General features: G+C 38.5%; 1 protein-coding gene across 2 annotated transcripts in view; it reads left to right on the top strand.

Annotated features, from left to right (window-relative positions):
* Nucleotides 1-24,623, top strand: part of ATP8A (ATPase phospholipid transporting 8A1) — a 1,160,338-nt gene that overhangs the window by 440,746 nt on the left and 694,969 nt on the right. For both annotated transcript variants that reach the window (XM_090368461.1, XM_090368462.1), the window contains one exon: nucleotides 8,484-8,650. In XM_090368461.1, the coding sequence (XP_090224587.1) occupies nucleotides 8,484-8,650 (167 nt within the window). The remainder of the gene's footprint in view (nucleotides 1-8,483; nucleotides 8,651-24,623) is intronic.

Raw genomic sequence — 24,623 nt, 5'->3', positions numbered from 1 at the left:
GATCAAAACTGCAACTCGTGTACGGCAATCTCAGTACAAAGCACCAACTGGCACAGAATCCAAAAGGACCTTTTCTTTCGCTAATTAAATAAGTACTAAAGTTAGATTAGCATTAGTAGAGGCATATGATGCAAGAAAGCAAGCTTATGCAGCATCAGCCAAAAAAAAAAAACCCCCACTTCCACTTCACCCTTTCGTTCGAAATACCTGTCCAGCTGAGCCTTAAATTTATTTAGGCTATCAACTCGCTGGTGCCTAGTCTCCAGACACTGTAATTTGCAAAACTTTAAGCCTTTCTTCGTAAGAGTATCCCTTTGTTCCATTCACTAATCTTGTTGCCCTTCTCTGTACTCGTTCCAGCAGCTCTACATCCTTCTTGAAATGAGGCATCCAGACCTGTATACATACTCAAGGTGTGGCCTGACCATTGCCTTTTACAAGGGAATAATCACCTCCTTATCCCTGCTAGAAAAATTCCTGTATATCATTGACAAGACACCATGAGCTACTCTTGCACTTCTCAGAGATCTGCCTGCACAATTAGCCCAAGGTCCTTTTCATTCTCTACCACTGTCAGTGTAGTACCACAGAGCTGATATGTTGCACTGGGGTTGCTGTTTCCCATATGTAGTACTTTACATTTGTCAATGTTAAACTTCATTTGCCACCTCTCAGCCCATCAGCTCAACCTTTCCAGATCCTGTTGCAGCAGCATAGTGTCAGTAGTCTTTGACAACCCTGCCAACCTTTGTATCGTCTGCAAACTTGGACATTAACCTTGATATACCATCATCAATATCATTTATAAATACAGAAAACAATAATGGACCTAACACTGAACCCTGAGGGACTCCACCTGGGGCAAAGGTTGATGACGTTGTAGAGCAGATATCATCTTTTAAGGGCACAAAAGGTGATATAGTTGTGCACGTTGGCACTAATGATATCAAGAGTAGGAGACCGGCAGAATTGCTTAACAAGTACAGGTCACTGTTGAAAAAAAGCCGTGAAATAGGGTTGAATTTGAAAGTGTCTGCAATTCTGCCCAGACACGATAGGAGGGAGTATATGATGAGAGCCTTGTCGATCAATTCGGCCCTGGAAAGATTGTGCAAGGCTCAAGGGGTAGAATTTTTTTCAGCCTGGACTGTACTTGTTAACAGGAGAGATTGTTTCTACAGGGATGGGATACACTTAAATAGAAAGGGTGCAAGAATATTTGCTGATGCAATCGAGGCAGTGTTAGGTGGGTCGGAAAACTGCTAGCTTGATGGGAGACAAAGACGAATAGATTAACAGTAGCCACTGGCAGAGGTGAAAGAGATTCTTGCACTGCTTCTATTGGAATGAGCAGAAGCCTGAAAAACAAGATGCAGGATATTTCTAAGACTGCTGGGAGTCATTGCGGTACAAGTAAACACATGGGTTGTGTTAGGGTAGCTAAGAATAGAAATAGGTGCATGTATACTTGCTTGAACACCAATGCTAGGAGTTTAGTAAATAAATTTGATGAATTTGAGGTATTCCTCAAAACATCAAAGGCAGATATTGTTGGGATATCAGAGACGTGGTGTCACACAGATATAAGGAATGCAGAACTGGAATTTGGGGAGTACAACGTCTGCAGAAAGGATAGACTGGATAGGAAGGGAGGAGGGGTTATGCTATTAGTTAAGAAATACATAAAATCCAAGGAAGTGAAGCCAGTGGACATCGCTGCACAGTGCAGTGTCGAGTCAGTTTGGTGTGACATAAGCATTGGGAGATCAAAATTGAGAGTAGGAGTGTGCTGTAGGCCTAATGACTCTGATGAGTATAATAAGATACTGTACAGGGAAATAGAGTGGGCCAGTAAATCAGAGAGTCTTATAATGGGAGATTTTAATTTCCCAGATATTGACTGGAATTTGGGGGCTGGTCACTCACACACTAGCAAGGCTTTTGTGGATTTATTGGATGATTGTTTTCTACCTCAGCATGTTCAGGAGCCAACTAGAGGGAGGAATACTCTTGATTTAAATATCAGCAGTGATTCTTCATGCATTAAGAATCTGCAGATAAATGAACCACTAGGTGGCAGTGATCACAGTGTGCTGAAGTGGGATTTACTCAAAGAGGTAACTACCATTAGGGGTAAAGGGAAGGGTTATTGCTTTCGTAAAGGCGACTACGATGGACTGATACAATATTTAAATTCTATACAGTGGGACCAACTGATGATGTTACCAACAGCAAATGCAAAATGGGAAGCATTCAAAGAACTTATCTTGGAAGCTACTAGGCTTTACATACCAACTAAGAAATATTGTTCAAGGTTTAGGCCCAAATCGATGTCAGATGAACTGATGAGGCATATGGCAGAGAAGAAACATGCATGGGATACATACAAATTAACACATGACACAGAAGCCTATGATATATACAAGTTGATCTGTAACCAAGCTACAAAGGAGGTTAGGCAGGCAGGCGAAGCCAGATTACGAGAAATCTTTGGCAAGGGATGCAAAGAAAAACAGCAAAGAATTCTTTACTTATGTAAACTCTAGAAGGATGGGCTTGGATCAAAGTACTGCAAAAACCTTGGGAGGTGCAATATGGCCACAGAAGCCGATGCGCCAACAACTAACAAATCAAAAAAAAAAAAAAAAAAAAATCTAGAAGGATGGGGATGAATCAGTTTGGTCCACTGGATGTTGATGGTTCAACAGTTGAGGATCCTGCTCAGGTGGCTAACAAACTAAATGAATATTTTGCATCGACATTCACACATGAGGAGTTATTTAGCGAGGGGAAAGCCAGAGGTGTATTCAACTCTAGCAGAAAGCTAGAGAATCTTGTAATAACTGAGAGTAAAGTGGAGGAGAAATTGTGGAAGATAAACACAAGAAAGGCACCTGGGGTGTATGGGATCTATCCAGTTATATTAAAGGAGGCAGCAGAGGAAGTAAGCAAACCCTTAGCCATAATTATGAGAGCTTCTTTGGACTCAGGGGAGGTACCCATAGACTGGAGATGTGCAAATGTGACCCCAATTCACAAAGGAGGATCAAAGGCTGACACAAGTAATTATAGACCTGTGAGCTTAACTTCTGTTCCAGGAAAATTAATGGAGGCGCTGGTTAAAGAAGCACTGCAGGATCATTTAGACAAGACTTCAGTTATAGCTCGGACACAGCATGGTTTTGTTAAGGGGAAGTCTTGCCTGACCAATTTGATTGGATACTATGATGCAGTCACAAAGGAACTGGATGCAGGGAATAACTTTGATATTATATACTTGGATCTTAGAAAGGCTTTTGATACTGTTGCACATGGAAGACTGCTGCACAAATTGGAGCAGTGTGACATTGGAGGCAAATTGCTGCTGTGGATAAAGGAGTGACTGAGGGGTAGAAGACAGAGAGTGGTAATCAATGGACACTGCTCGTCGTGGACTAATGTTATTAGTGGAGTCCCTCAGGGCTCAGTGTGGGGTCCATTATTGTTTTCTGTATTCAGAAATAATATTGACGATGGTATATCAAGCTTAATGTTGAAGTTTGCAGACGATACAAAGGTAGGCAGGGTTGTTAAGGACACTACTGACACTATGCTGCTGCAATAGTATCTGGAAAGGTTGAGCAGATGGGCTGAGAGGTGGCAAATGAAGTTTCACATTGACAAATGTAAAGTACTACACATGGGAAACAGCAACCCCAGAGCAACGTATCAACTCTGTGGTACTACACTGACAGTGGTAGAGAATGAAAGGGACCTGGGGGTGGTTGTGCAGGAAGATATGAAGTTCTCTGAGCAGTGCAGACGGGCTGCAAGAGTAGCTCATGGTGTATTGTCAATGATACATAGGAATTTTTCTAGCAGGGATAAGGAGGTGATTATTCCCTTGTATAAGGCAATGGTCAGGCCACACCTAGAGTACTGTATACAGGTCTGGAGGATTCATTTCAAGAAGGATGTAGGGCTGCTGGAATGAGTACAGAGAAGGGTAACAAGATTAGTGAATGGAACAGAGGGGTGCTCTTACGAAGAAAGGCTTAAGTTTTGCAAATTACAGTGTCTGGAGACTAGGCACCAGCGAGGTGATCTGATAGACGTGTATAAAGCCTTGAATGGTTTGAGCATGCTCAATGCTGATGGGATTCTTCCTCTCTCTCAGAATAATCACCTGAGAGGGCATAAATTCAAATTGAGGAAAGACAGATGTAGGATAGATGTGCAGAAATTTGCCTTTAGCCAGCGGGTGGTTGGTTGGTGGAACAGACTTCCATACCTTGTAGTGGAAGTTGATAGCCTAAATAAGTTTAAGGCTCAGCTGGACAGGTATTTTGAACGAACAGAGGGGTGAAGTGGAAGTGTTTTTTTTGGCTGATGCTGCATAAGCTTGCTTTCTTGCATCAAATGCCTTTACTAATGCTAGTGCTAATAACATTAATCCACGATGAGCAGTGTCCATTGATTACCACGCTCAGTCTTCTCCCCTTCAATCACCCCTTTATCCATAGCAGCAATTTGGCTCCAATGCCATACTGCTCCAATTTGTGCAGCAGTCTTCCATGTGCAACCGTATCAAAAGCCTTTCTAAGATCCAAGTATATAATATCAAAGTTATTCCCTGCATCCAGTTCTTTTGTGACTGCATCATAGTATCCAATCAAATTGGTCGGGCAAGACTCTTCCCCTTAACAAAACCATGCCGTGTCCGAGGTATAACTGAGGTCTTGTCTAGATGATCCTGCAGTGCTTCTTTAACAAGTGCCACCATTAATTTTCCTGGAACAGAAGTTAAACTCACAGGTCTGTAATTACTTGTGTCGGCCTTTGATCCTCCTTTGTGAATTGGGGTCACATTTGCACATCTCCAGTCTGTGGGTACCTCCCCTGAGTCCAAGGAAGCTCTCAAAATTATGGCTAAGTGTTTGCTTACTTCCTTTGCTGCCTCCTTTAATATAACTGGATTGATCCCATCCACCCCAGATGCCTTTCTTGTGTTTATTTTTAACAATTTCTCCTCCACTTTACTATCAGTTATTACAAGATTCTGTAGCTTACTGCTAGAGTTGAATACACCTCTGGCATTCCCCTCTCTGAATAACTCCTCATGTGTGAATGTCGATGCAAAATATTCATTTAGTTTGTTAGCTACCTGAGCAGGATCATCAACAGTTGACCCATCGATATCAATTGGACCAATCTGATTCATCCCCTTCCTTCTAGAGTTTACATAAGTAAAGAACTCTTTGCTATTTTTCTTTGCATCCCTTGCCAAGAATTTCTCGTAATCTGCTTTTGCCTGCCTCACCTCCTTTGTAACTTGGTTACAGATCAACTTGTATCTATCATAGGCTTCTGTGTCACGTGTTAATTTGTATTTAAAATAATTAAATGCACTTGGCATAATACTTTAAGAGTTTAATATCTATATAATATCAGTTTTTGGATACACCATAGACACTCTTAAAAAACTGCAAAGTAGTTGTTGTGGGCATCATTTGCTCTTTCTCATATTGTGCTCTGCCTTCACGACGAGTTGCCATGATACTGCACTACCTCAAATAAGTAACGCTTCACTAATAGAGAAGACTATTGTTATTTATTCTCAGTGAGTACCACCACCCAGACATGTTTCAAGGCTATTGGCCTATCATCAGTGGTTGGGCAGGTACCCTAGTATTGCAGACATGACGACCCAGTTGTGAAGTTAATCGCACAATATGAGAGATGCCAAAAGGTGTATAAGATAATATTTAAAATAATTAAATGCACTTATATTGTGCGATTAACTTCACAACTGGGTCGTCATGTCTGCAATACTAGGGTACCTGCCCACCCACTGATGATAGGCCAATAGCCTTGAAACATGTCTGGGTGGTACTCACTGAGAATAAGTAACAATAGTCTTCTCTATTAGTGAAGCGTTACTTATTTGAGGTAGTGCAGTATCATGGCAACTCGTCCTGAAGGCAGAGCACAATATGAGAAAGAGCAAATGATGCCCACAACAACTACTTTGTAGTTTTTTAAGAGTGTCTATGGTGTTTCTAAACACCGATATTATATAGATATTAAACTCTTAAAGTATTATGCCAATGCATTTAATTATTTTAAATATTATCTTATACACTTTTTGGCATCTCTCATATTGTGCGATTAACTTCACAACTGGGTCGTCATGTCTGCAATACTAGGGTACCTGCCCACCCACTGATGATAGGCCAATAGCCTTGAAACATGTCTAGGTGGTGGTACTCACTGAGAATAAGTAACAATAGTCTTCTCTATTAGTGAAGCTTTACCTATTTGAGGTAGTGCAGTATCATGGCAACTCGTCGTGAAGGCAGAGCACAATATGAGAAAGAGCAAATGATGCCCACAACAGCTACTTTGTAGTTTTTTAAGAGTGTCTATGGTGTATCTAAACACCGATATCATATAGTTAATTTGTATGTATCCCATGCATTTTTCTTCTCTGCCATATGTCTCATTAATTCATCTGACATCCATTTAGGCCTAAACCTTGAACAATATTTCTTAGTTGGTATGTAAAGATAAGTTCTTTGAATGCTTCTCATTTTGAATTTGCTGTTGGTAACATCCTCAGTTGGTCCCACTTGTATAGAATTTAAATACTGTCTCAGACCATCGTAGTCGCCTTTACGAAAGCAAATTACCCTTCCCTTTAAAGAATCACTACTGATAATCAAATCAAGAGTATTAATCCCTCTAGTTGCCTCCCGAACATGCTGATGTAGAAAACAATCATCCAATAAATCCACAAAAGCCTTGCTAGTATGTGAGATCCAGTTTAAACGATGACACTATTGAGTTTCTTAAGAGCTCACTTTATTTGGTTAGGTAGTGTGGATGCTTTTTTTAGAATAACTGTATGTTTAATAATTTTTGCAAGAATATTTATTATTGTAATAAGAGTTTGATTAAAATGTGAATTCAAGTAATTGCTTGTTTTTTCCTTACTTTATTGCACTTAATTGTCATCAAAATTTATTGCAAAAAATGTTTTTTTTTTGGAATATGAGTATTAATATTGGTATCCCGGTTTCATAAATTAAAAATACCAAACTAATGGTATTAAGATTTTTGACCAATGTTGTTAGCCCTAGTTCTGATGCTATATATGCTTCCTTGCTTCCCTGCATCATATGGCTCTACTAAAGCTAACTGATAATTTACGTTCATCCCATGCATTTTTCTTCTCTGCCACAAGTCCTACCAGTTCATCTGATCTCTGTTTCAGTTTAAACCTTGAACAGTATTTCTTAATTGGTAGAAAAAGCATATTAACTTCTGTGATTACTTTCCTGAATGCTTCCTATTTAGAAGTTTTTGTTGTTGACATTATCAAGTTTGGTCCCACTGCATAGAATTTAAAACTGCCCGAAAGCACTGTAGTCTCCCTTATGAAAGCAAAAATCCTTTCCTTTGCTCTTAACAGTAGTTATATCTTTAATTAAATTTCGTGTCATTGCACAGTGATCCCCTGTCCCAGTGGTTTTTTACCTGTAGAATTTTAATGCATGAACAATTGCTGCCGATAATTAGATCAAGAGTATTGCTTCTTCTTGTTGCTTCTCTAACATGCTGTTGTAGAAAACACACATCCAATAATACCTCAAGTCAAGTGTATGAGAGACCAACACATAATTTCCATTGAATATCATGACATTTTAAATCCTATATTATAAGACATTCTGATTTATTGGCCCACTCTGTTTCTCTGTATAGGTGTGTAGTAGTAATCACAGTTATTAGGGCAAGGTCAGTTGTCCTTTTTGTACACATTCTACTTATCATATTCAAATTATGCATTCCTTATCATGGAACCATGTCTGATATCACTAAAATGTCTGCATTTGATGACTTAATCAGTACTTCAAAGTTATTTGCTCTGCTCCTAGCATTGTGATCAACTGCATGAACAAGTGTACATGCACTTGTTCTTACTCTCTGTTATCTTAACACAACCGATGTATTTACTTGTTCCATAATGACTCACTGCAGGACTTGAAATACTTGACACCTTGCTTCTAGGCTGTTCCATGTTTCGGTAGAAGCAGTGTAAGAATCACTTTTACCTTTGAATGTTGCTCTGATTAGTCTGTGTGTCCTTGAAGCTATCAGTTAGTTTTCCAACCAACATAACAATACCTTGATGGTATCAGCGATTATTTTTAACTGTATTCTATCCCCGTAAAACCAGTTTTTCAGAGAGAGACAGACAGCATCTTTATCAAGAAATTTAGCTGTCTCTCTCTCTCTCTCTCTCTCTCTCTCTCTTGTGCAGAGCACCAATACTAAGATTTTTTTTTTTATGCAAACCTTATTTCAGTGAACCTTCTTATAAAGGTTTTGGGAGGGTGAAATCCTGTTATTCAGTGAATTATTATTTTATATATAAGATATAATACTGCTACTGAGATTTTCAGAAATTATTAATTTATTTGTTTATTATTATTTTGTTGTTGCAGGATATTAACATGTATCATGAAGAAACGGATACCCCAGCAATGGCCCGTACATCTAATTTAAATGAAGAACTTGGCCAAGTAAAATATATTTTTTCTGACAAAACAGGAACTTTAACCCAGAATGTTATGGTATTTAAACAGTGTTCAATTGCTGGAATTATGTATGGGTATGCTGATTTTTAGAAGATTCTGTTGTTATGGATTTTTTTTTTAATGAGATTCTTTTAATCTGATATAATTTATTTTTCTTCATTTACTTTGAAAAGCATCTTATATGATCAATTTTTGGAAATTGAAAATTTCCCATCACATACCAAAACCTATAGTGATCTCTAAAATGAGTAGTGTGATCCATAAAATCCATTCAAAAAAAAAAATTCAGAAAAAGAGTGAATTCCTGGAATTTGCATATTCTAAGAGATTAACAATGTGTATTATACTTATTAATCTCTTGTATATGGCTGTTTGCTACTAATATAGAGGGTAAGTTAGAATTAACACACTTGGTGTGTTATAACTTTTTGTTATGTTTATATACATTTATTTACATTACATTTATTGTGTTTAGGCAGTGCCAGCTAGTGTTGCATAGAAGAAACATTCCATTGAATGAAAATTAGTACAACTTTTTGTACTAATTTTACAAAAATTCACAACATTTCAGAATGATTTCCAGCAGTAATGAGGCAGACATTCTGGCTGTAATCAACCATTTACCTAACATGTTGTAACATGGCTGGGATGGCTGTGTCAATGGCTGCAGTGATCCTTATCTTCCAGTTCACATCAGTTGCCAGTGGGGCTTGTACATCTGGTTCTTAAACCGCTCAAAAAGAAGACCAATGCTGTGAGGTCTGGTGAGAAAGCTGTCCACAAAACTGAATCTTTGTGCCCTACTCATTGACCTGTATAGTGGAGATCCAAATGGGTAAAATCATTTTTATGGCAGTGAGGAGGTTTGTCATCATGTTGGAAGAGTACTTGTTGCCAGGATGATCCTGAGCAGTTTGAAAGATAGATAATTCTCCAGCATGTTTCGATACTTTCAGATGGTGATTGTTCTTCTGTGAAGAAGAAGAAGAAGAAGAAGAAGAAAAAAAAAGGACCACAAAACAGATTAACTTTGGAACTGTCCTGAATGTTTTCCAAAACCATGTTGTTTTTTCGTTTCCCCACATTCTCCATAATGTGTGTGTATTCACCCTACATATGGCGTGGAACATGCACTAATCACTAAACATGAGACATTTATGCAGCAGCTCTTTAAGCTCCTGCGATTTTAGTAGACAAGTTCATGCAGAATGTTCAACCTTGTTTGCCAGCCATAATGGCTGTACCATCTGCAACACTTTCCTTACTGTTTTTTGCAGTAAGTTTATTTTTGTGGACTAGGGAATGAAACTTCCACTTCCTCAATGGTGTCCTCATTTAGGTAATCCTACCTTAATTTTTCTTACTGTGGAACATAGAACAACTAATATAGCTACAAAAGTTTAATGCCAATCGTAAATCATATATCTACTTAAGGAGATTTGCCGATTCATGTACAAAATTTATTTTTTAATTTGCATCATAGAATTGTTTCTTCCATCCAAAAATAAATTTTTCTATTTTTTTGCACTTCCAGTGTTTATGTTTAGATATTACAGCACCACTGCAGGTGGTTACATCAGCCATCAATGAAAAAATGAACAAAACTACAATTTTGTTTTTGCAACTGTCAGCATGTGTTAATTGTGATGAACACATTTGCTGATTCTTAAAGTTTCAAAATAATTTTTCATTGCCATCTATTACATTTATTACAATACGATGAACAGATGTGAATGATTTTTTTTTTTTTTTTTTTAATGAAAACCCCAAACACGAGAGGTATAGTACTTAGTACCATGCTTGGGTTAGAGATTGAGAAGACGAAAAAAGATATTTGTTGACATTAGACTTGAACTTCTGTAGACTGCTATTTTCAGAAAATACGTATGAAGGAAGGTTGTTCCAGAAAACAGCAGTTGAATGAATAAACGAGGAAGATGAAAAGTTGGTTCTGTGAGTTTGAAGTTGGACAATAAATGGATGTTGGCTGGTGATGGCATGTGTTTGGACTGTTTTGAAAGAGAGAGAGAGAGAAGGAATTATAGAAGCCAATTCAGAAGACCAGTGCCCATGGAAGTATCTGTAGCAGAAACTTCCATGGGCATGCAGCAGAAACAGAACATCTATGAGACAGAGAGTGGAGAGAATCTGTTAGAGATGAATCATTAATTAACCTAACTGCCCTCTTCTGAACAGAATCTAGGAGCCCGAGAGAGGTTTTGGGGCTACTGCCCCGGATGTGGGAACAGTATTCCATGCTGGGGCAGATTTGTGATTTGTACAGAGTGAACAATTTTTTGGAAGAAAAGTAATGCTGAGAGTGAAAGAGAAAACCAAGTATTTCAGATGCAGAGGAAGCAATATTTGTAATGTGCTTGTGCCAAGAGAGATTAGAAGTCAGGGTAATTCCCAAAAGAGATATATCATCTTGCCTTGAAATCGGAGTGTCACCAAAAATAAGCAAAGGAGCAGAAGAATCCTTTTTTGCGAGATATAAGACAGGACTGGGTTTTAGAACGATTGAAATCCACTAAGTTGACTTTGCTTCACTGGAGAAATATCTGGAGATCAGAATTTAAGGAATTTGTAGCTAATATTCGAGAAGTTGAAGCCGATTGAGAAGTGCAAGGTTTCTCAAACTGGAAAGTGGAATGCAATGTGCTATCATCGGCAAAACTATGGATAGGATTTCCAGTCAATGGAAGAAGGTCATTAATATACAAGAGAGTAGGCACCTGGAGTACAGGCACCTGCAAGGTGATCTGATTGAGGTGTATAAGGTCTTGAATGGGTTAAGCAAACTGAATGCTGATGGGATTCTTCCTCTTATTCAGATTAAGAACCTGAGGGGGCATAGATTTAAATTGAAGAAAGACAGTTGTAGAATAGATGTGCAGAAATTTGTGCTTAGCCAGTGGATGGTTGATCGGTGGAACAGACTTCCATCTTTTGTTGTGGAAGTTGATAGCCTAAATAAATTTAAGGCTGAACTGGACAGGCATTTGGAATGAATGGAGGGGTGAAATAGAAGGTGGTTTTTTTTTTTTTTTTTTTTTGGCTGATGCTTCATAAGCTTGCTTTCTTGCATCGTATGCATCTACTAAGAGGAAAAGAGTGGGGGAAAGAACTGAACCTTGGGGGACACCAGCATTAGTGGAGAAGTTAGAAGATAGAGAGCCATTTACCATCAATCTCAGTGAGTGGACAGAGAGAAAATGTTTGTAATTGGATAACCAGTTACAAAAAACAATTCGCAAACCATAAGATGGAAGCTCGTTTAGAAGACCTTAATGCCAAACATGATCAAAAGCCTTTGAGATGTCAAGAGCAACTGCTTGTGTTTCACTGAACATTTTCATGTTCAGTGAAAAACATAAGCCAGAATATCACCAGTGGATCAACACTGGCAGAATCCATACTGGCGATCATTGATCAGACGGAAGGTTTCTAGATAGTTTAAGAGTTGGCGGTTAAGTGATTTCTCCATTACTTTAGAAAGAGTAGAAGTAATTGCAATGGGACGATAATTGGATGGGAGGGATTTGTCACACTTTTTTGGAACTGGCTGGATATGAGCAAATTTGTTAGGAGAAGGAAAAACACTTTTGGAATAAGAAAGTGAAAAAAGCCGACATAGAACAGGAGTAAGTTCAGGAGCACAGGTTTTGAGAACAAGTTTAGAAATACCATCTTAGCTTTCTTAGCACCAAGATTTGCCAAAATCCTTCTGACATCCTTATGACGGAAGACCACAGGAGGCATTGAGTGGAGAATGCTGGGAAGGGTGGGCATGTTTTAGCAAGATGACTAATACATGAGTTGGAAGAAAAATGGGTTGCTAACAGGTCAGCTTAATCCTTGGCTGAAGTGACAATAGAACCATCTGGTTTTGACAGAGGTGGGAGTAGAGATGGGCAAAAGTTGCAGCCAATACCTTTGGCAAGAGACCAGAATGCTTGGCTACCATTAGGGCAAGAAGCAAGGTTTCTGCTCTTCGCCTGTTCAGAATCTAGTTTGGACTGATTAATAACTGCTTTACAATTGTTACAAGCTCTGGTATAGGCAGAAAATGAAACTGAAGAATTGGAAACAAGCCAATCACAATATGCAACATTCTTCTCTTGAACCGCCTTAGCAATTTATTGGAAAACCAAGGTTTAGATCAGGATATCCCAAACTTTTTAAGTCACAGAACACTTTTCATCCTAAAATATATTTACGGAACACAAGTTTAGCAGGAGCCAAGCAACTGTTTGCTAATACTTTATTACATACGATGCATTCTGCATCAGGAGTATCTTTATTTCCAACACATATAAAGCTGAAATTAAAATAACTGTCATCATTCTTTCATTTTGATCTTTTATTAGTTGGTTCCTGTTTTTTCACTTTGGATTTTTGGAGAACAAAAGCTGCGATTGTTCATCCTCAATTTGAAGCGTGACAATATTGTATTCGTTTTCATCAACCACAGTTGTACTACTAGAAGTATTTTTATTCTCGTTTTAGACTTCCTATTTTTAATAACAAATCCATCGTCATTTATTTTAATAATATGGTATTTTGAAATACTCTCAGTCCTCAATACTGATAATTATCAGTATTGAGGACTGAGACCACATATATTTGTGAAATGAACAAGGAAGTGTTTAGCAGGTTTAGATCTTTTTCCATATAAGTTTGCTCTATTAGTTTGACAATTCATGGTGTATTCAATAATAAGAAAAAGTAGTGGGACACACTGTGTGAAGTAATGAAATTTTTGGATATGGTGTACACATGGTAAGAATATATCCAGATCCTTGACATAACATGGCGTCGACAATGCTCCCCCCGCATACACGCTACTCAGACTCTCTCCAGTAGACTCTCCAGTAGACTCTCTCCATCTGGCAGAGTAGAGGCAGCAAAATTATACACTTGCTGATCCAGAAGTCTTCTAGAGAGTTACCAATAGCTTCAGTCCAGTGTACTAACTAGTGGCCGGCCTGCAAACATTGTTTTAGACCTGTACCCTCGAAATGTAAGAAAGTTTGGATCTTGCTGAGGTGTTCATCATTACCTCAAAGGACATCAATCATACTGCATAATGATGGGAGGAGATGGGGTGGGTTGACTGGAACTTTCCTCTGGAGACTAAACATGGGTTCCACCGCTTCAGCTGCCTCCGTAGCCAGGTGGGCTACGGAGGCAGCAGTGCGTAGCACACGCTTCTTGATTAGACCAGGGTTCGAGCCCGTGACCACCAAATATGGAGGATGCGGAAAGGTCAGGGAATGACCGCCGCATATTCCCAGAGCAATATGACCTTAGTTGCTAATGCTCCTAAAAACAAATAACAACAACAACAACAACCACCACTTCAAGCGTCCAATAAGCAAAGTGGTGGTATTGCACTGGTTGATGAGAGTCATCTACCACCTCCGTTTCATTTCGTTTCGTTTCGTTTCCTTCCATGAAATATTTATCATTAATGGTATTATAATTTACTGTAGGATTGATATAACATTAGCTATATCAATATTGATATAGCATTAGTAGAAGCATATGATGCAAAAAAGCAAGCTTATATAGCATTAGCCAAAATCTCCCCTTCCCATTTCACTCATCCATCCATTCACTCCAAATGCTTGTCTAGTTCCACTTTGAACATATCTAAGTTGTCGACCTCCACTAAGACAGATGGAAGTTTTTCCTAACTATCAACCACCTGCTGGCTAAAGGCAAATTTCCACACATTTTTTCTACAATTGTCTTTCTTCAATTTGAATTTATGTCCTCTCAAGTGAGTATCTGAGCAAGAGGAAAAATCAGCATTGAGCTTGCTCAACCCATTTAAGGCTTTATACACCTCAGTCAGATCACCTCGCAGGTGCCTAGTCTCGAGATGCTGCATTTTGCAGAACTTAAGCCTTTCTTGGTAACAGCAACCCTTTGTTTCACTCACCAATCTTGCTGTCCTCTGTACGCATTCCAGCGTCTCTACATCCTTCCTAAAATGAGGCCTCCAGTGGTATGGCCTCCAGAAGTGTGGCCTAACCATTGCCAAGGGGACAACCATCTCCTTATCTCTGCTAGCAAAATTCTTGTGTATCATTGACAAGACACCACGAGCCACTCTTGCAGCATTTCTGCACTGCTGAGAAAACTTCATATCTGACTGCACAATTACCCCGAGGTCTTTTTCATTCTCCACTTCCCTGAATGTAGTACTGTACAGTTGCTACATTAGTCTGGAGTTACTGCTACACATATACCTCGATAGCATCAGCAAATATTCTTGGACCATTTCTATTTAAGTGTATCCCATCCCTTTAGAAGCAGTCTCTCCTATTAACAAGCAGAGAACACACTGAGAAAAATTGTACCACATGAGCCTTGCATAATCTCTCCAGGGCCAAATCGATTAACGAGGCTCTGATTATATGCTGCCTCTTTTCGTGTCTATGCAAGAATTGAAGACATAGAAATTTAACCCTAACTTGTGACTTTTTTTTTTTTTTTTTTTTTTTTCAACATTGGCTGTACTTTTAAATCCATAGATTTCCTACTCTTAATGTCATTAGTACCACCCTTTGTGCCCTTAAAAGATGATATCTGCTCTACAACATCATCAAATTTTGCCCCTGGTATACACACCCTCATCCTATTCCACCTATCATTTTTGCACAATATATTTTTCATCTCCCTGACAGAAGAGTCACCGACAATAGCTAGCTCCTGTGGGGCCAGCACATTCTGCCCTTAAGATTGCAGCTGTTTCCTGATGCACAAGACTAAGCATTGAGTTGGGCAGCTGAGAGCTTGATTGTTGTTCATTTTAATTTCTTCGAGGGCATCTACCCTACTCTTCAAACTCTCATAGACCCCTATCAGAACTCTGATTTATTCCCTAATTTCTTGACACACTGCACCTAGCATACAATGACATCCTCCTTGGCTAGATCATGTCCTGTTCCAGAATGGTCTGCAAACTTTCTTAAGATGCACATTTTTTTAGTCTGTAATGCGTTCGAGAATCACCCACTTAGGTTCTCCCTCGAGCCACAGCATTCCTGCTTTGCATTTGTTGTTTTGCTGTGCTAGTCTGGGGCATGATTTCCTTTAAAATTGATTTCATTAATTTAAATGGAATTTAGTTAATCTGTGAAATTCTTATTAATTTCATTGATTAACAAAAAATTATAAGTTAGTAAATTTAATTGACAATAATATGCTATGCTAATGCAGTGATATGTATTACACTATCTAGTTCTTACATTATACCTTATGTTATCAAGTTCCAGATATACACTCTCAAGTTACGCTGTACCGTAATGATCATAATGTTAGATTAGTTATATCCTTAGCTAAATACTAGACATATATGCTCAACAAGTGATTAAAACCTTCAAACTACTTATTTCTAATGATTAAAACCCTACTATTCTTCTGCACTACTGGTTACGTTCTTTGATATCCATGTCAAAACACCAATCCAATAAATGGTATGAGCAGTGAGTTGTAACTTACAAAAATCACTAGTTATATTTAAAAAATAAGCTAATGAATGTTAGCTTATTTTTTAAATGGTGTCAGTGGTTCAGTAGGTAGTAAAATTCCGAGCGCGATGGGTAAAAGGAAGGATTTATTGGACTTTGATAAAGGACAGATTGTGGGTGCTCGACGAGCTGGTGCCTCAATTTCCCAAATGGCTGAACTGGTGGAGTGTTCGAGAGCTGCTGTAGTTAAAGTGTACCAGGGCTGACTTCAAAATGGTCAAACATCGACCTGACGGCAAAACTGCAAAGTTCAGCGAAAGGTGAGTACCGGGGTCTGATGAATCATACAGTCGAACAGACGCAGCACTGTTGAAGAGTTGACTGTCCAATACAACATGGTCCAACCTGGAACAATATCTGGCATGACCATGCATTGCACGTATGGGCTATACCAGCAGACGACCCCTACGGCATCCTCTCCTAACCAAGGTTCATCGGTGTAAAAGACTCGCCCCGTGCAAAGAGCATACAAGTTGGACATTATAAGACTGGAAGAAGGTGTGCTGGTCGGATGAGTCACATTATTTACTCCACACCGTGGATCGCTGTGTATGGATTTGGCATCAACAACATGAGGCTCTTCATCTATCATGCATAATATCAAAAGTGCAGGCCGGAGGAGGCAGTTGTATGGTGTGGGGCATGTTTCTCTGGCAGGAACTTGGATCCCTGGTGCATGTGGAACAACGTATCAGTGGTCTCCGCTATCGTCAACTGCTTGCTGACTGTGTACACCCTGCTATGTTACACTTTTCCCGAATGGCGATGGTGTCTTCTAAGATCACAGTGCGCCGAGCCATCGGGCACTTGTTGTTGTGCAGGAGTGGTTTGAGGAACACAGTTCTGACTTCCAACATATCGATTGGCCTCTGAACTCCTCCAATATCAATCCCATAGAGCACTTGTGGGACGCTATGGAAAGGCATATCAGGCATCTGGGTACACCAGTAACCTCCATACCTGCATTGGTGACCACATTACACACAACGCTTCTGACATCTTGTTGAATCAATGCCATGTAAGATAGCTGCTGTACTGAGGGCAAAAGGAGGACCTACAAAATATTAGATAGGTGGTCATAATTCAGTGATCACTCAGATAGTAGACACCATCGCCATTCGGGAAAAAGTGTAACATAGCAGGGTGTACACAGTCAGCAAGCAGTTGATGACCACTGATACGTTGTTCCACATGCACCAGGGATCCAATTCTAGATCACAGTTCTAGACCAACCAGAACTATGTGTGATAGTTCTGGTTGGTCTAGTGGAGTTCTGCCCTCTTTATGCTGATAATACAAAAAAATTAGTTTTTTTAATATCTAGGGTGCTCCATACGTTCTCATGTTTCTTTTTCCTTTTTTTTTATTTTTATTTTTTATTTTTTTATTCTCTTTGCACATTAGTATGTCATGAATATCAGCATGTGATTTTTACAAGCATCTAGATGTGGAGAGAAGTTCAGAATCAGAATAGTTGCTGGTTGCTATTTCCTAGCCTTTGTGCAGAGTAAATCTTTCCACCTCAGGACAAGCTCATTGGCTATTAAAAGATATATTATGATACTGATTTATGAATCAAATTTGGTAACTTCTGGGCATTTTTTTTTTTTTTTTTTTTGGTGAACATAGAAAAATGGAAATGGTAACAATGTCTTATTGATTGGTGATGTAGTTAGGTCAGGATGTGCTTAGATACTGATTTTTCTGGTAATTCTTTTAAGCAGTCAGCGCATTAGTACTTTTTTAAAACAGCTATGTATCCCCACCCCTTGCATTTCTTAAGAATGTGGTAAATAGTTTGATACATTATTGCATTTTTTTGTTGAGTTGTTTAAGGTAAGTGTATTAGTAACAGTACACATCTGCTTGGATTCCAACATTATGATCTCAGAATTTGTGGATGGATATAAATATTTAGAGTATTAAATTTGTTTTCAGCTTGTTTTTTTTTTTTTTTTTTTAATTTATAAATGTTCACAAAATATTTTAATAGTTACGTTTTTATGAATTGGAAACAGATACTAAAGAAACAGCTAAAGCCCTAGAAACTTTAGTTATTTTCTTTGTATTCTGAGATTTGTATAAACATGAATAAATAGATTAATTTTTTTATTTTTATATAAACACCAAATTCTTTCTATAAATCTTACAACCCTTAACATGGCCACATTATACACTGCCCATTTGAAACATTATGGCCATCCCTGCATTTTAGCAACCTGCCATTTCTCTCTATCTGGTGGCATGCATGTTGCAGCAAAAACTGGTAAAATATGGTACTGCAGGTTCATGCTTACAGTCCATATGAAGTACTTTATTATTGTGGGCAAGGGACAAGATCTGAAAGGCTTTGAAAAAAGAGGAATGGTTGTTGGGCAATGTAAGCTTCTGTTCTGTAAGATTGCCACTCTACTGGTTGTAGTATGGCAGGCTTACAGAAACTGTGAATGTTGTGGGCTTTTTGTGATGTGCTGTACTTAAGGTGTTCCAAGAATGGACATATCGTGAACAGAGCAACACTTGCTGGGCATCACTGAAGCGAGCATCCATGCCTCAGTGATGGTCATGGTGAACGTAGGCTGTCCTGCCTTGTGCGAGCCAATAGACAGAAAAAATTCGTGAAACTGCTTACCATGGATCTTAACCATGGGAATTACCAGTGGTGTTTCCAAGAGCATGATTCAACAAACCCTCCTCTGTATGTGCCCTTGAGTAGGCATCCAGTCGAGATACCCATATGTATAGCCATCCACACCCAAAGTTTGCATCTGTCTGGTGGCATTGGACCATTGACAGTTGGAAAAAAGTTGCTTTTTCTGATGAATTGTATTTACTGCTATGATGGCGGGTACAGCAACAAACTGCAGAGAGGAATCATTCCATTGCCCTGGTCCAACAGAAACAGGAAGGCAATTGCATTGTTTTGGTATGGAGGATGTTTTCTGGGAGCCTTTTGGAGCCCTCACACCTGTAGATTGCACTCTGAATGTTACATAACTGATCAGCCACAATGTCCATTGTGGCTGATCAGTTATGCTGCTTTGTGGCACTGATGGCACAGGTGTGTTCCAGAAGGATAATGTGTCCTCCCCAATTTGCTGGTATTCAAGAGTGATTTGCCCAAACACAAATGTGACTTCAAAAGTGCTACCTTAGCTGCTGAATTCACCAGATGTGAATCCCATAGTAGATCTCTGCGATTATGTGGATCAACAGAGTGTATATTGGGACCCTTCACCATGAAACGTAGGTCTGTAGGATGCAATGGTACAATATATGGTACAATATGCCTCCAGCAATGTTCAGAGGACTTTAGAGTCTATTGTAGCAGCATTACTGGCAGTAAGTGGAGGATACTCATCATAACCACTATTTGATAGGTGGTTATAATATTTTGATTGGGCAGTGTATTTCTTTAGCTATAAAATGTTTGAATATTTTTGTATACTAATTATATAAAACAAAACTATTTTAATGAACCACTTTATTAAGTGGGGAAAGTGCTTTTTGGGATTTAGGTTGAATATTATTGCAATATTATATGCTCAAATTAATTAAAATATTACAATTAAAAAAAAAAAAAAAAAAAAAAACACCCTACTTTTGCAATTGAGCCTTCTAAACTGAGCCCATATCATCTGTTCCTGTCGTAATGGAAACTATATCTTAATATTGGCCAGTGACAGATATCAAGCTCAGGTCATTCTCAATTTATGAGATTTAGAGTGGAACAGACTATCTCCTGCAATGCTTTTGAAGATATGATCACTAGTGTTATGCATTTTGATCCATAAATTCAGTCAGTTAGCAGTATAAAGGTTCATATTTTGTGATGGTTGTTACAGAATATAAAAATATAATTTATAATCAGTATTTTTAAGTATAATTTTTTACGGGTAATGAATATTACTCTATATAAACAAGTTTCAGAACCCTCACAGGTAGAGCTCCGGGTGCCAAGCGAATCTTGAGGCCAAGCGATCTTCCCTGCGAATTCTACTGTGATTATATTAGAGAGATAAGCTTTTCACTTTGAGTTCACACATTTTTCCTTCTGTTATTCAAATATATAATAAGAACTCTCTTTCTTAAAGCATAAGGAAGAAGTTTCAGAAAGGAAAATAACCTTTCTTAATTTTTCTGTATACTAACCTTCTGTTTTACTCGCTTGTTCACTTGGTGGCACTACTCCTGCCTCCCCGTGGCGGGGCTGGACCTGGGTGAAAAGACATCACCCAGGACTAAAAGGAGTTGAAAATGGACCAAAAAACTAACAACACAAGATTGGAGAAAGTTACCCCCAATAAATGTGATGACTTACAGCTGAACATGTCTCAGGCTAAGAGAATGAAAATAAACAGCTCTCAGCCTACTGTCCCTTTTTTTTTTTTTTGGTGATACATTCGTTATCATCACAACCCGTTGGGAAATTATCCCCTTTCTTAGTTCAGAAGACTATAGAGTCCATGGTTGGATCACCAAAAATGATAAAACGATTACAATCAGGTGATCTCTTAGTAGAAACCTCATTAAGTCATCCATCGGAAAAATTGCTAGAAATGAAAACTTTTGCAGGACTACCAGTTGAAATTACCCCACATAATTCCCTGAATACATCGAAAGGTGTTATTACCGAATGGGACCTTTTGACTGTTTCAGAGGAAGAACTACTGAGCGAGCTAACAGAACAACAAGTGATACGTGTTAGGAGGATAATGATGAAGAAAGATGGAATTCTCATTCCAACCCGATCAGTAATTCTCACCTTTAACAATCCTTCTCTTCCCCATTCAGTTAAAGCAGGATATTTAAATTGCAAAATCTGACCATATATACCAAATCCAATAAGGTGTTACAACTGTCTGCGATACGGACACTCTCAGGCGACATGTCGCAGTGATCCCATCTGTCCACTCTGTGGATCAAAAGACCACAATCAAGCAAACTGCACATCCGCTACACCACTCTGTCCCAATTTTCACGAAAATCATCCTGCTTTTTCGAAGACATGTGAAATGTGGGTATTGGGAAAGCAAATTCAAAAATACAAAGTAGAAAATAAAGTGTCTTATCCGGAAGCAAGAAAACAGATACTTGCAACCAAACCTTCACGTTCCTATGCTTCAGCAGTGAAACAACAGAAAACTATAGCCACTCAAATGGAGAAAACTATAGCCACACAAAAACAGTTTCACAAGAAACATCCAGTACTAAAGAGCAGGATACTTCTGTGCCTAGAAAGCAGAAATCAGAAGTAACATCTTCAAAAACAAAGCAAACATCATCTAGTAAACTGTGTGAACAGAAACAAACAAACATAGACCAAATGGATACTGATGAACAGAGAGAGAGAGAGAACGTACTAGAACTACACCCTGCAGAAGATATTGACACACCTCGTCCTAATTTTCCGAAGAAAGATAGACCCAAATATGATAAACGGAAAAACTCAAAAGCGCCGTCAGATTCAGCAAATCGTCCGGAGACCTAAATAATGCAACATATTATTATACAATGGAATTGTCGTGGTTTATATGGAAAATTGGATGAAATAAAAGATATTATTCAGCAGTATAAACCGGCCTGCATTTGCCTTCAGGAGACCCATCTAACACCTCAATCTTCACCCACATTTCAAAATTATACACTTTTCCGGAGAGACAGGAATGATAACAGAACTGCCAAAGGAGGAGTGGCAATTTTGGTGAATACTCATATACCAGCTAAGCAAACAACATTAAGAACCAACTTAGAAGCAGTAGCAGTAAGAATAGCCATCGGAATTTCTATCACAATCTCGTCCATTTATCTTCCACCAAATATCCCTCTCTCCAGCTCGGAATTAAATGATCTTACTATGCAGCTCCAACCTCCCTACTGCCTTATGGGAGATATGAATGCCCATCATCATTTGTGGGGATCTACTCACACAGACAGTAGAGGTAACATAATTGAAACTTTTATAGATGATCAACAACTGAATTTACTGAATACTGGATCTCACACTTATATCAGTTTGGGTACAGGTATCACCTCTGCAATAGACTTAACAATATGTTCTCCCTCCATTTATCCTAGTATAGAATGGTTCGTGTTGAATGATCCTTACAACAGTGATCATTTTCTGATAGTATGTTCCATACAGACACAATCAACTCTTACAGAAAGAACCAGAACAGTATGGAATTTTAAAAAAGCTAATTGGAGTAAATATATGCAATTAATCAAACTGGATAAGCAATTAATAGAAACCCTGCCAATAGATGATGCTGTCTTATATCAACGATCAACTGCTAGAAGCTTCCAAAGCTACAATACCTCAAATAAGTAAGGCAAGGCAGGCACGGTACAACTCTTGGTGAAATGCAGAATGTGCAACAGCAAAACAAAACAAAATCATGCATGGAATAAATAGATTCCGTCAATATTCAACTACCGCCAATTTAATTGCATATAAAAAAGCCAAAGCTGAAGTGAGGAGAATTCAGAAAAAAGCAAAGAAAAAGTCTTGGATCGTGTTCGCTTCCTCACTTACTAGGAACTCGAATCCTGGTTTGGTGTGGAAAAAAATTCGGATTTTAAGTGGAAGATATCCAATCACACAATCTCCAATCTTCCATTGGAAAGGGCAGGACATTTTTCAAACAGATCAGATATCAGAAATTTTGGCTGACTCTTTCGCTTCCATATTGGCAGTTACAAGCTACAGCACTGACTTTCAAAAATATAAAGAGCAAGCTGAACGGAGTAAATTGAATTTCTCTACCAAGATATCTCATTCCTATAATCTACCATTTCTAAAAGAGGAATTACTTACAACCATTACAAAATTACCTAATAGCGCACCAGGTCCCGATGGCATTTATTATACTATGATACAACACCTAAACTCTGATTGTCTGGAATTCTATATAATAGAATTTTTCTGAACAACCTGTATCCACCCATATGGCGGCATGCAATTGTCCTTGCATTTCCCAAACCCAGAAAAGATCCTTCCTATACATATAATTATTGCCCGATTTCACTGACCAGCTGCTTAGGAAAAATCCTTGAATGAATGGTGCATAATAGACTTATGTGGTTGCTGGAAAAAGAGAATGTTTTATCACCCCACCAATTTGGATTTAGGAAAAATAGATCAACACTTGACCTACATGTCAAAGTGGAAACAAATATTAGAAACTCATTTATAAGAAAGCAGCATATGGTGATGTAAATCTAGTTCTTGAAAAAGCCTTTGACACAACATGGAGATTTGGAATTTCTACGAGATCTATTTCAATTAGGATACAGAGGACAACTTCCACAATTTATAGAAAAATTTCTTGCCGACAGAACATTTCAGGTACGATATAAAGGCTGTTTATCTACAATCTATATACAACAGGAAGAGGTTCCCCAGGGCTCAGTATTAAGTGCAACCCTGTTTGCACTGCGGGTGAACAATATCACAAAGGTTATACCTCCACCATTGGAAATATATATGTACGCAGATGATCTTTTCATTTCATTTCAATCACAAAGCATGAACACAATTGAACGATAGCTGCAATTATCCATAAACAAAATAGAAGTATGGACTCAAAATAATGGATATAGAATATCTGAGAAAAAATCAGTTGTTATACACTTCTGTAAAATGCGTGGTCTTCATCCTGAACCGGTCTTATACTTAAATAAAATTGCTCTACCTGTTGTTAAAAATTTCTCCTTTTTGGGCTTAACAATAGATAGAAAACTAAACTTTCATGAACATATACTAAGACTTTGAACTAGTTGCCTCTTAAAACTTAACATCTTGCGCACAATATCTTCAATGGCCTGGGGAGCCGACAAGTCCACATTATTACTATTATATAAAACTTTGATTAGATCTCGTTTAGATTATGGATCTCCTGTATATGCTTCAGCAAGAAGGAGCATCTTACGTCGCCTAGATACCATTCACCATAATGCTCTCCGCATAGCTCTAGGAGCATTTAGAACTTCACCAATCTACAGCCTGTATGCAGATGCTTCGGAACCCCCCGCTGCATCTTCGACGAGATTATCTACTGTGCATGTATGCGGCAAAAATATACGGTCAACCATCACATCCAAATTGGTCCATTATTCACAATCCACCATGGACGAGTAATTATGATTGCAAGCCAAATGAAAATAAACCAATAGGAATGCGCCTCAGACACTTAGCTCAAGTTTGGGAAATACATTTCCAGCACATTTCTGCAGTAGATATAAACTCAGAACCTCCTTGGATTCCGACTGTGCCTTTATCACATCTTACAAACAGGAATAAAAAAGAGATCTCTCCAATTGTTTTACAGAAGCTTCATGCACTGCACAGTTTTGAAAATAGAAACAGTCATCAGATTTACACGGATGGTTCAAAGTCGAACAACTCACTAGGTGCCGCAGTAGTTTTACTGGAATATATTATATCTGTCTCCTTACCTCATGTTTGCAGTATTTTCACAGCAGTATTTTATATGCTATTAAAGTA

The sequence above is a fragment of the Mastigoproctus giganteus genome, chromosome 2 (assembly GCF_048544385.1).
Source record: "Mastigoproctus giganteus isolate SK-2022 chromosome 2, ASM4854438v1, whole genome shotgun sequence".
NCBI classification, from domain to species: Eukaryota; Metazoa; Arthropoda; class Arachnida; order Uropygi; family Thelyphonidae; genus Mastigoproctus; species Mastigoproctus giganteus.
This window is presented reverse-complemented; position numbering and strand designations above follow the sequence as displayed.